Source organism: Eurypyga helias, unplaced genomic scaffold, assembly GCF_000690775.1.
Source record: "Eurypyga helias isolate BGI_N326 unplaced genomic scaffold, ASM69077v1 scaffold2910, whole genome shotgun sequence".
NCBI classification, from domain to species: Eukaryota; Metazoa; Chordata; class Aves; order Eurypygiformes; family Eurypygidae; genus Eurypyga; species Eurypyga helias.
This window is the reverse complement of record NW_010223592.1, coordinates 105,010-118,369: the sequence shown is the minus strand read 5'-3', so window position 1 is coordinate 118,369 and position 13,360 is coordinate 105,010. Positions and strand designations below refer to the sequence as shown.

Genomic DNA, 13,360 nt, shown 5'->3' with positions numbered 1-13,360 from the left:
GGCCAGCGAAAGCCGCCCCTGCTCGCCCGCCGGCGGGAGCACAAAGGGCCGACTTCGTGCTCCCGCTCGGCTCTCGGTGCCTTCGGCGTTTTAACCTGCAGCCAGCGGGACTCGAGCCTGGCACCGCTCAGGTGCTCAGACCGACGCGACCACCAGCCAGTTTCTTTAACGCTGGTCAGGCAGTGCCTGGCAGCCAACGGGTCCCAAAGGCCACCAAAAGCAGCAAGTTTTGAGAACTCTATCTTCCCGTGGTCACTAGTTTTGTCTGGAGAAGCAGAAGTTTCACTAACAACAATTTAAAAAAAAATCGAATTATCTAAAATTTCCATGCAGATGACACTTGAAAATTTTAATAGCTGGTGCGACCACATCAGTTTTTCCTGAACCAAACCTGCAAGGAACCTGACCAGCGTCTTCCCCGACGTTTTACTGTAATTTAGTTTTAACTCTTTGATGCTGGAGACTTCGGCTGGTGGAATGCCCCCATGAATCACTCCAGAAGGATAGGAACTGTAGCACCGTCAGAGCTCACAGAGATTTACAGCCCTCCCTCCAAGTGACAAACATCTGAGTGGGAGTATTAGTCACTGTCTGGTGTTCAGGTAGGATGCTGACAGTGAAGGTACACCTGGAATACACTGTGCAGCCTTGGAGGGCTCCAGGGCTTGCTTTCAGAACTCATTTTTTATCCTCCACAAAGAGTCTGAGTCATTAACTAACGAATTTGACCACAGCGACATTTTATTTGCATGCTGAAATGCAGACTTCCCTCTGCATACCCTCTGTGTGCTCTAGAGAGGCCAGCTCCATGCTGCCAGTGAAATTCCGGCCCCAATTCCTCCTTCCCCTCCAGGAAAGGTCCCATTGACTTCAGTGGGGCAGGGTTTCTGACAAGAACTGAAATGTCTCTGCACGCTGTCTTATGGACATCCAAAATGTCTATTTCCAGAGGTCCATCTTACGTTACTGGTACCTGCACAATGAGGAAGGGGACACATCAGGGATGTTTTTTCAGCCCCTGTGAAAGAGCTATTCTGGAAAGTCTGACTTCCAGGAGTGGTGTCAAAGCCATGTACAAGTGCTCTGCACTCCCAGCAGTATATGGCACTGAAACAGCGATGCTTTTCTACAGTCCTCGATTCATGCTTTGGTGTTAGAAATAGGGAAGGCTTATAGCTGAGCTGAAATGTCTCTGCTCATGCTTGTTTTTCAAAATTAATGTAAGTATCATTCCTCTGCAGAACAGAGGGAGGAATGAAAATTTCCTAGGAACATATTGCTGCTTCTTTCACTGGCCGGCTTGCAATTCACCGCTCAAAATAGCTTGTGTTTTTTTAAGAATCACATGTGAATACAGAAGATTTTCATCTTAAAAACCATCTCTGCTTACCATTAAAAACATGAAGATATATATGAGAAATGTTTTGGGTTTTTTATGAACCAAAAGAATAAGGTTTTTTGGGTTTTTTTTATATCCTTGTTTTTCTGGAGGGGATTGCTTCTGCTTTGTTCTAAGCTCTTGCCCAGTATGTCAAGTCAAATATAAGTCTCTTCCATCAGTACGTTTCAGTGGAGCAACTATACCCATGCTACTTCCTTGAATGATAAACTTTAAGCCAAAATAAGTGCTTTTGATATTCTCATCACTCAACATACTAGTCTGCTACCTGCTTTCATTTTTTTGAAGAGCCACTGTACACTCCGGCTGACACACAGACACTAATAAAAAATGTTCATTGTACATCCCATGTAATGACATAAATAAATGATCCATTTTGAAATTTTGCAATGTTTAGTGTAGCAAGCAGCAAATTCAGAAACCACTTTGATTTAAATTATAGAAGTATTATATATTCTATATATCTGACTTTTCAAAATCCAGTTTGCACAGGCTCATTTATTTTAGTGAAACCTTAGATGATCTTTGGGACAGAATGAAAAGGCAGCTCTTAACCCCAATAGCTTAAGCAGTCCAATACCATAGACTAATCCCTGACTTGTTTACCATGACTACTGTTCTCTCTGTATTTCCAATCCTTCTGTGCCAAAGATTTTTAAATTGGCAGCGTATAAGCAGATTGAACTCCTTGGTTTTGCTACAAAGGTAGCGAACAGTATGAGCTTTCGGTATCCAGAAGGAGGTGGGAAACTGCTTGGAAATATGGCATAGGCACATACACTGTATTTACTCCTAAATTAAATGCATTTGCTTTAAACAGGTAATGAAAAGGTTTAAAAACTGTCACTGAAATTTCTTTCTTTAGGCTCTGACTTAAAATCTCATTCAGCTGAAAGTGATCGCACCTCTCAAAGAAATTGTTTCAGACTAGTTCAGCGCTCAGCGAGACAGCGCTGCACCAGCTTGAACTTGGCTCATATTTTAAGTACGTCTCCAAAACCATATGGAGTGGATATTTTGTGTTAGCTTTAAAAAAACGCAGAAATTTGTTCTGCAGCACAATACCATAGCAAGAGTAGATTCTGGGACCAATTTCATAATCTGAGATGTATTAGGTCTGGGATATAGTTAATCACCATCACTCTGCACTGGAGAAAGTTCCATGTTTTGTGACTACTCACCATGTTGAGCCAAGAAATATATAGACTTGCAATCACCTAAGAAGCTAGGAATTAGAATTTCCAGCCTAACACTTGTAATGATCATTAGCATCTACAGCTTATTATTTATTATTTATACAATGCCAGAGATATACACAGATATTTTACAAACTACTGAGCCCCTCATTCTGAAGAGATTCCTATCTCAACTAAATAAGAGGGAAAATACTAACCCAGGAGTAATTTGGCAACAGTAAGGTATGCACATGAAAACAACAATTTCATGTAGCTATCTACAAGTCCCTTGAGGACTACTGATATATATTTAAATGGTCCTCACGTGTTGTCAGTTGAAAATATGGCTGGTATGCAGACTGCCTGCTGCACATTAAGCAAAATGTCATTCATTTCATTGATATTTTGGTTATTTAGGAAACAATATAAGATCAATTCTGCCACAAGGCTCCCAGAATTCACTATTTCTTTTCTGTGTGTTGCCAACCTTGCAAGATGCAGTGGGATGACATGCAACTACTGAAGCTCCATGCTGGATTCACTAGTAAATACTCAGCACTCCGTAATGTTTATTCATCCTGTGCTCTGCCCTGAACGCCAGTCTAGGACTCTCCAGTTTCTCACTAACACCCAGAGGTAGCGAATGATTTCTCAATAATGCAGTATTCAGCTGCTGAATTGCTCCCAAGCTACATAGCTCATCATGTTTTTACACTGCTCTGTATCTGCAGCCATTTCAATTCCCAGCAACAGTGAGAATGGAAAGAAGCAGCATTCATTTCAGGTAAGGCTAAGCTTAAAAAATACATTTTTCCAGGAAAATAGTATGAGTGGGTATGAAACAGAAACAGTTCTTAACAGAGCACAGCTATCACCAGTGCTGCAGCTAATTCTCATTAGTGTCTTGGACCCCAATTTAATTTCTTTCTCTCTCTCCTTCTGGGTTTGTTTTTTTTTTTTCCAAACATATCAGGTAGCTAACAGCTTCCACCGGTGCTCTCTCCTCTTCACACTCAGGAGCAATGCAGGCAATTATGGAAACTTTGCTAGCTCTCGATAATTCTGCCTTTTGTCTGGTGGCATCAGTGACAGCATCAAACTTTGCACATGGTCAGCAAGGAATCCAACCTCCTTTACAACTCAAAAAGCTTCTCCATCCTTCCCTACATCCCACCTGGGACTTCAGGTTCCCCACTCCCTGCAGTGTAGCGGAAGGGCTCCATGTTCAACACTTCTGTAACCAGAAATGCGTTCCTGTAAATGTCCTCATTCTTGCAGACCTGCCACTGAAATGTTCTGCAGAGCGCTGAGCGCGCCCTCTCCTGAGGAGAACCTTGTCTGAGGGCCTCCTCGGCATCCGTGCTGTACCAAACGAAGCATTTCTTACGCTGGACATGAGCAGTCTTAGTGACATCTTCAGTTTATACGTAACAGCGGCATGAAGCACCATGCAATGAACGCCGACCTGGACAGAGGTGCTCCGTGTTCCTGGTCTGAGGGGAAGCACTCATGCCAGAGCTGCGTTTGACATCTGCCGTGTTTAGCTATCGCTCTGGCAGTATGCTCCTCATTACAACATGTGCTGGAATAAATTCTGTTTCACAATACTCTTAAACATTAAAAAGAAAGTTTCAGGCCCTCTAGTCATTGTTGTAACTGTTTGATAACCCTCTCTCCTTAGACTTTTGGAAAAAGTAGCTCTTTTTACTTTCCTTCTCATTTTGCATAATCTTTCTATTTAGATCTATAGTTTATGGGTTTGGAAAGTCTTACCGTTTGTATCCTCATTCTCTCTTTGCAGTTTTAATAGTGTCTTTTAACAGATTTGTATTTTTTGGACTCTTTGCAAGAACTTTGCATCTTTCAGTTATTCACTCTTCTTCTCATTACCACATCACTAAAATAATGTCATTTCAGCAAACGCTCTTTTTCCTATTCACCCTGTGTACAGTGGGGAGATGTTTTAAAAACCCCTTCCTTCAACAGCATCACATGAGCCTTTCGTGCTTTTAATACTGTTTGCACCAGCTGGGCTCATGCCCCTTCCTACTTCCTACACCAAAGTGAACAGAGAAGGTTATCTGGTTCCTTTCTTTTTCCCTTGATGACAAATCAGGCCAAGTAAGGGCAATAACAAACAGATACTCCTAATGGCAGACGCAAACAGCAGCCAGTTGCTGTGTCTATTTTCAGCTAATGAAAACAAGATGACTTGCAGGAGAAGTCTCATCTTCCCCCTGATGGGCTTAGTTCTGAAGGCTGTGAAAACCCAGAATCTGAATAATTCACCATCAAACTCTTCCTTATGGACCTCCTGGTGCAAACTGGCCTCATCCAGAGTATATAGATTGTTTGGTATTTTCTGCAATGAGGTTGACCTGCTTGAGCCTTCTCCTTGAGCACAGATCCTAACTGCAGAAAAGGATCAATACATCAAATCACAAGCCTGTATCATAACGAAAAGTCTTACACAGCCCATCATATTGTGTGATTCTTCTCTCACCGCTGCGTGTATATTCAGTGATCAATAGGCAAGATTTGTGTCTTACACATCTCAGATCAGAATTAAGCTCTTAAATGATTTTAAGAGAGCCCATAAAATTTATCTTTGTAATTTAATTTAACATTAGTGTTAAATTATACTGCAAAGTGCATCATGTTGACTGCATGATATGATCCTTTATACTGCACTTGGTATTATACTGAGTATCAATTTCAGAGAGCTTGTCAGGACAAAATTAAATTTTAATGTAAATCAGAACAGATTCATTGATTTCAGCCTATACTGAATTTGGATGGAGTTCCACCGTTATGTGCTGGGTAAGGCTGGTCTGTAGCAAGAGGAGGTACTAAGCACTTTGGACCAAATATTTTTTCTTGAGCCTTGTCCTGTGAACTAATCTCTCCTCCTTTACATCCGGTTAAAGGTTATGAATTGACACAGAAACCCAATAGTGTTTCGGTGGCATGGTGCAAAGCACATGACATTTGAAAGCTTTCTTAATTTCATTTTCTCTAGATAGTACAAAAATCATACGGCTTACAATTTATTCTCATTTCATTATTATTGCCTCTGCTCCTAACACAATCACCAATTTCATTTCTTACATAGTACAGAGTTAGGAACAAAACAAGGGTGACTTTGGAGACAGTTGTGCACTTCAAAAGAGATTCATTCCTCTCTTATTCTTTGCCAAGTGCAGATATTTAATAATCAGAATTCCTTAATAATCCACCATCACAGCCAGTCCAAACAGTATCTTTAGGAAACAGCATCGGAAAGGTCTATTTCCCTGTTTGCCATCTCCCATCACTACCACATGTGATGTTGCTGCATGACATTTCCTTCCTCTCTATTTCTCCAAAGGCAAACAAGCTACTATTCAGCAGTTCTGAGTCAAATCCTAACACCTGATATTTCTGATATGCAAACTGTTAGCTTTTTCTATTTGTGCAACAATGAGACCTTATCAGTTTTGCCGCTTTTCATTTTGACTATGAAATGCATCCACTATCACTCTTCACCTGTGTCCCTGCCAGCTCCCTTAGGTTCAGATGGAATCCGGTGTGTTGTTTGTCTTGTTCAGACTGCTGCTGATCCAAAACAAATCGCAGCATTATAAAAAAGATCAAGAGTGTAGGGACTGCATTTGAATGCTGACAGTTTTTAGTGTGCAGCCATCACATTGGAAATAAGTTTAGGAATGTTTTCATGGTGAAGTGGCCTGGAGACAGCAAATGCTGCCTTAAAACTGCTGAAAGCAGAACAATGGGAGAGGCTATGCCTGGCCAAAATGCAAGTCTAATATTTTAATGGTGTGGTTGAAGTTTTAGTTTAGTGTATAATGTTTTGGGGATACTTCAAAATATCTGTCACAGATGAAGACACTGTTTATAACTGAAAAACATCACCATCGCCTTTAATTTTACAACTTCCCTTTTGTATATTGTACTATTTTCAGGTTTCCTCATACAAGAAATCAGCTTTTCTTCATACAATAGATACACATGAAGCTGCATACAAACTGGGGCAATACCACAACTATGATTCATCCCTACGTGAACGTAGCAACTCTAATCTTATTTACAACCATGCAAAAAGAAAGCTTTTTCCAGAGCATAAGCAGTTAGCTCTCTGTGTCATGAATCTCTTCTCCTGTCCGTATAAAATCCTCTTGTTTCTATACTGCAGCTCAAGCACAAATGCAGTGTTTTTCACATAACCAGTTCTATTTTTAGCCTGAATTGTAGGAAGTCTGCAGCATTAATAAATGGAAGAGAAGTACAGAACTACACCGCATGGTAATGTGCCAAGGCAAAAGCTAGCTTGGCCTTTAGCCAATGAACTGTGGCTAGATGTTAGAGCAATGAAAGTAAAAACACCACTTATAATGGAATGATTAATAAGCCAACAAACTTCCATGCATTTATTCCATACTTTTTGAATGCCAACCTTATTAATACCAACATATTTTCTATTTTATTAGTGATATCTCTCAGCCTGAAGCATATATAAAAATATATATATGTATTTTTACATATGCAATTGAGGTTTGCTTAATTCTGTGTTCAAATAGAAAGGAACAATGTAAGAAGCAGATGATACTTAACAGTGCAGAGCTTGACACAGGAAAAAAGGAATAAAAAAGGAGCTTTTCTTTATAAACTAATAAAGCAACTCCACTAGACACTAAACCCATTGTTTCATGGTTCTCTCTCCTATTGACTCTGCAATTCCCTTGTTTGGTACCAAAATTATGAAAGCAAAAATCCTCCAGAGCCATTACACGGAGGACAAGAGTTCACAGTTCTTACAGGGACACAGAGTCTTCTGTAATCTCTCCACTTCTCGCTCAATCCACAAAACTTGTCCCAGCACTGTTACACTGTGGACAGATGGATGTTTATATAAAAGACCTTGTGCCTCAATAAAATTCCATTTCAGGGTTATATAAAAACAGCAATTACTGGAAAATGGAACTTTTTAATTAAACGTATTCGAAGAAAGTAGGGATTAATGACTTAAAGTAGAGAGTAGTTAATGCTTGCAGTCATAGATCATCCAGCAGTGAAGCTGTATTATCACCATCAGGCAACGATGCTTTTAAGTATTGATAGTGTGTGCCTTAATAATGACTAAGCTGTTTTCATAACAATATAATTAGCAACACAACTGATGTATACTATACTTATTATTAAAATAATGTTTTAATAAACTTAATTCACATCAACATCTCCAAAATAAATAAGGAGACACTTCGGATCAGGCTGGTTGCCCCTTGCCCAGTGAACTGCAGATAAGCTACATTTTGAATCTTTTTAGTAATGCTGATGTAGTAGGGTATGGTTCCTGATAATTACCCCAGAAAAATGTAATAACTGCCCATCTGATTCTCTGATTTGTAGGTAGGAAGGAAATTATTACTTTGCACTTCAATTAAAAACAGGCAATAAAACACTGGCAAAATTATTTACTGGTTCTGAAATTGTGCCTGCACAGATCAGAGCCTGGGTCGTTCTCATCTTAAAAATCAAGCTCTGTACTTCACACAGATCAAATACTATTTGGTGAGTACAGAAACCCACACACAAAAGTCAAAAGAAGGATTAAAAAAAAACCCAAACAAAAAACCAACAAACCACCACCATCAGGTTTGTTTTTCTGTTAAAAATTCTATTCAGGTACAGCAAAATCAATACTTTTCCTCTGACTGTACACAGTGTACTCGAGCTGTTCTGTCAGGATCTATACAAAACACAGAGATGGGATTTAAGGTGGGTGGATCTGACGGTCAGGTGGAGGTATAACACCAGCACACACGGCCCTCGCTTCCCAGAAGGGCTGCATCTCGCAGCGCCGTGGGGGCATCGTCTGCGGCGACAGCACAGCCATACACCACCCGCTCACACAAGAACTCGGGGGTCTGTCAGTGCTGCAGAGGTAGTCCCCAGGGAAACACATCTAAAAACACATCTAACGTCCCCCCGAGAGGACAGTGGCTGTGGCCAGATGGGGACAGTCCAGCCTCTTCTCATCACCCCTACACCTCAGCATAGCGTTAGACGGAACGATGGAGAAGTACCAAATCAGACCAACAGTTGCTACGCACTTAGAAAAATCAGATTGCCCAGTCTGCCTGGAATCTTAATAAATTAGATAGTGGATCTTTCCTTAGAACACACGATGCTGTTCCTCAGCTTGACCTCCCCTACACTAATCTTCTGTGACTAAAGTGACTAAGACCCATGCTCCCTCTTTCCCCACGTATGTAAAGAAGTGAGCTAAAAAGCAAATAGGAAAAAAACAATCTTAACCCTTTCCCTGCTTCTGTTTCTCACTCTCCAGTCTTTTACAAGCCCGTCCTGCAGCAGTTCCTGAGATGCACCAGCATCGTCAGACGCTATGTGGTGTGGCTGCTGTCTGGTCTCAGTGTGTGTCTTGATATGTCTGCGCTGAATTTCTGGGTTAGTTGTACAGGTGAAATGGAAAAAGGAGAGAGCAATAACACACAATTGTTTCACAAAAAGAAACCTTTCAATGCTTGTCAAATTACTTAATCTACAGACTACTTAGATGAATAACTGAGCTGCCAGCTGAAAAGGAAATGTATTTTCTGGGAAGTCTTTCAAATGCATCCATTCATTTGAAGTTCTCAATAATAGCAATATTGAAAAAGGTCTTCTGTGCGTGTATCAGTGCTACCAGCTGCACTGCAGCACTGCCGTTAACCGTGCGGCTAAGGCTGTGCCTCAGCAGCACAGCAGCCCTGGCGTTAAAGCTCCTGGGTACCAGCGATACAAAGAGCTGTGCTTGTAGAAATTAATTTGACCAGTTCCAATTTTTAAAAAATATTTGAAAGATGACTTTTGTATCAGCAGGCTTCATGCCATACAAGGAGCCATCTGCCAGTTCCATTCCAGCATCAGATCAGGTAATGCCCAGCAAAAAGAACAAAGTCAGTTTAAATTCCGCAATGGATGCTCTGTTAATATAACAGAAATGTAATTTTGCTCCCACTGGGTCCGGGCTAAGTTTATATGGCTTGGTGATCCAGCACACAAGGCACCAATACTAATGGGTATGGAACCACAGACTTCTGGGTACATTTATGCTCCCAGATAAAACAGGGATGCCCATTCTCCAGCCTTCAGGGCATGCGACTGCACAGCGCTTATGTACATGCAACTAGACTCTGCCTGCTGCCAGCGGAGGGTGCCCCAGCCGCTCCCCTGGAAACCTTCCCTTGCCCGGGCTGCTCTGAGAATGGTACGCAGATGTGGTGTGGCAGAGAGCAACGTGGCAGGGGATGAACGGTCTGAGAAAACATGCCAACATCTCACCTGGATGGATATTTATACACCAGCTCTCAGCTCAGTGCTGTAGCTCTGTTTGGTTTCCGAGCAGAAATGCAGCCAGTAGACTTGTGGCAAGGCCATTTTTTATACATTGACAGCTACAGGTCTGGTGACTGGGATGTCTGTCTGTTTTCCAAGATGAAAAGGAACTGGACTAATTGGACAGACCTGCATTTCTGGATTGGGAAACCAAAATCTGTGATAACTGTCCATACATTACTTATGTATATAGCCATGATATCCTCAGCAGCTCACAAGACATGGTATGTGTCTCTGGAAACTCGGACCATGGCAACAATTCTGGATTTTGATACTTCATAAATAAAGAAATATTTACAATTTATGCAATGTGAATTTTACTTCTGGCACATGGTTTGGGTAATTTTGCCTATGCTAACACATCAATTTTCTTCAGGTAGCTCAGTGCTTTTAGAGAGCAAGGACAGATTTTGAACGTTTCTGCTAGTGTGATCACAGTAATGTATCCTCTGTCTTCAAAACAGCTTTTTAATGTGTTCCAGCCAGGACTGAAAATATCGCATAAGTCACAGAACAATCATCAAATTCTCATTATCACCACTAGTGTCAGGAGAAGTAAGTTTTATGGGGAAGGAGTTACTGAGACCTTCAGATTCCTGTGGTGTTTTCTTTTTTTTGTTGTTGTTCCTAAGAAAACAGCCTCCTGGTAGACCATGCAGCATCCAGAAAGACCTTCCAGTGGTTCCCTGAACTATCCTATGTCCCATCTATATAATAAGGAAAGTAATAATTCCGTAATTTGAAATGGGTACTGTGAGGATACTTTCTGCTCTTGCCAAACACCAGTTATGTCTCAGTGAAATGGAAGCCACTGGGCTCAGCTTGGCAGTAATTCAGTAAAATGCAACTGCCTATGATACACACAAACTCTGACTGGATTCTTTGCTGATGCCTTATGTCCTTTGACAGCATCTATCGATGAATTAACACTGCTTTTATGAGTAATTTTGATGTGTTCTGATACTATAAGAACTGAAAATTAAACTAAACAATTACTACTTTTTACTGCATTTTAAGTGACACTTCTAATATTTATAACCACATCCCAGAATACTGTCCCATTCAACACCGAAAGCAAAAATACAGAAAATTCTTTTCCTCTTCTTTTCTTTTTTTCCCCTTCAGCTAAACCAGAATTTTTCAAGTCTTTAAAGATGGGACAGTATTTGCTGCTCTTGTGTGCCATCTCACCGAGGAAGCCATTTATCACCAAGTTAAATTTCTGTACAAATGCCTTTTGACTTCCACAGCCATTACCTTTTGTGGCACAGACTGTTAAGTGTAATTATTAATAAAAAATAAGTAACAATTCAATTACATTTCTTATAGCAATTTATATTATAAGGGAAAAACTGTAACTTCCAATATTTAAGCAGTCTTGATGAAGAGAAATAAACACATTTTTTCAGTGTTTGATAAGGGTTGGTTTATGCTAATACGCCATGCAACACCCTAGAGAGATGCACCAGCACCTCCCAGAATACTGGAATCTTTTTTTCCCTGTATTACTGTTCCTGTGTCTGGCAATGCATAAATCCAGTATCCTTTTTTGCCTAATACACATATTTCTCAACAGTATCTGAACAACCAAGTTTCTCAGCTTTTGATCATATTTTACAGGAAAGCATCCTCAATATCATTATTGATCCAAAGATCAGCTGAAAGGATCTAAATGCTTATCCCTCGCTCTGTTCAACACAACACACGCTTCGGAAAGAGCTGCACTGCCCAAACCATCTAAAACACAGTCAGCCTGTGGAGGTATCCTGGTGACTGTGTCCAAGCCCAAACTTTGCACATCCTCACTCGCAGCATCCAAGCATGTTTGAAAATCCTGTGCTTCTTATTGTCTGCATAGTAATTTCCACCCTTGTGTTTCCTATAGTTAAATACCAATTCCTGCCTGAGTCTGAACTAGACTCCAGAATAGGTAATACTAAGCTCCACAATCTTCCTCACTCCTAAAAACGGTAAATGAAAAACATCAAATCTCAGAGGTCTATGAAGCGACATTCTTTTCCTCTCCTGACTGCAGACTTGTAAGCACCCAGATTTTTTTCACTGTTTTCTGAAACTATTTTCTTTTCCCAAATGTATGTCAACAGAGTCCCACGTGTCTGCTATCCTTTCCCTAGCAGATGGTGCAATGAACTGGCATATACAGTATTTGCTTAATCCTATGATCCTTTGAATTGCTGTTTCGAGACTAATGTGGCTACTTTATTATTGGGAACTGTGTGCATGATGTCCTTGCCTATGTTGTTTGATTTATCTTGTTATTCCTCATTCTGGGAGCTGATGACAAAGAACTGTACAGCCCTTTAGTTAGCTGCACCCAGAGGTGGAAACTCTTGCTAAGAAACTTCAAGTCTAAGAGATGACACAAGGCATAAAGCACAGCCAGAGATTTCCAATCATTAAAAATATTGAGATCGAATGGGAAAAGTATGAGATCATTATGGTATGAGTCAATCAATCAAGACCTGAGGATAAATTAGTCTGCACTGACCAAATCTTTAGCAGGAATATGCTCTTTCAGATCCCTTGTTTTTAAGCTTCTAACTAGTTTTGCAGACTACAGAAGAAGCCTAGTCTTGGTGTTCTGGGAAGCAATGCGGTATATGCACCACAAAGTGAACATTTAGGGTATGATGGAGAACCTAAGAAATTATGGCAATATTTTTATGTTCACTAGGTATACCCCAGTTTCCCCAACCTTTCAGTCATGTGTGGCTAAGTGGAGAAATGAGTTAAACTCTTCTCTTAGTGAGAAGCAAGAATTCTGCAAGTATTTGTATCCAACTGTATAACCTGTGATTGAATGACCCATCAAATATTGAATAAGCTGCTACTTGGGAAAAAACTTATTTCAGAGACATTAGCACTAACTGATGGCCGGCCTTCTCTCCCTTCTCCCTCACCCTTAGAACTCAAGGACAGAAGAAATCCTGTCCAAGCTTTAGGAAGGTACAGGATCCAAAGGACACCACACCAAGGCTGCTGTTTCTTAGGTGGCAATGCCAGCTTAAGCAGCACCGTGCTGTCCCCACAGCTGTATGAGCCCAGCTGTATGTGTGGCTGTACAGCAAACCTGCTAGGGGAACTCATCTGCCTGAAAATAACGGAGGGAATAGCCAGCGTGTGGGCAGAAATGTGTGTCTGAAACTGGTGATGTGGGACAAATGCCGCTTAAGAAACTGGTACAGCCAGCCAATCCATGTGTGGGTTTCTGAAAGCAATTGGAGAAGGTTTTCTGCTTGGTGATAGACAAAGGCATTTTTAGGACTGCGTTTTGAGCCAGCTCCTTGCTGGTTTGTTTAAGCAAAGCTATCTTACTTTAGCTCTAACTACAGCTGATTATCTCAGCTCCCCAGAAAGGGCCATTCTGGAC

General features: G+C 40.9%; 1 protein-coding gene across 1 annotated transcript in view; it reads right to left on the bottom strand.

The window, feature by feature from the left end:
* Positions 1–53: 53 nt before the first annotated feature.
* Positions 54–13,360, bottom strand: part of LOC104516490 (LIM domain-binding protein 2-like) — a gene marked incomplete at both ends in the record, with an annotated part of 36,633 nt that continues 23,326 nt past the window's right edge. Inside the window, 2 exons of the mRNA XM_010160865.1 lie at positions 54–285; positions 963–973. Of these exons, the coding sequence (XP_010159167.1) occupies positions 54–285; positions 963–973 (243 nt within the window). The remainder of the gene's footprint in view (positions 286–962; positions 974–13,360) is intronic.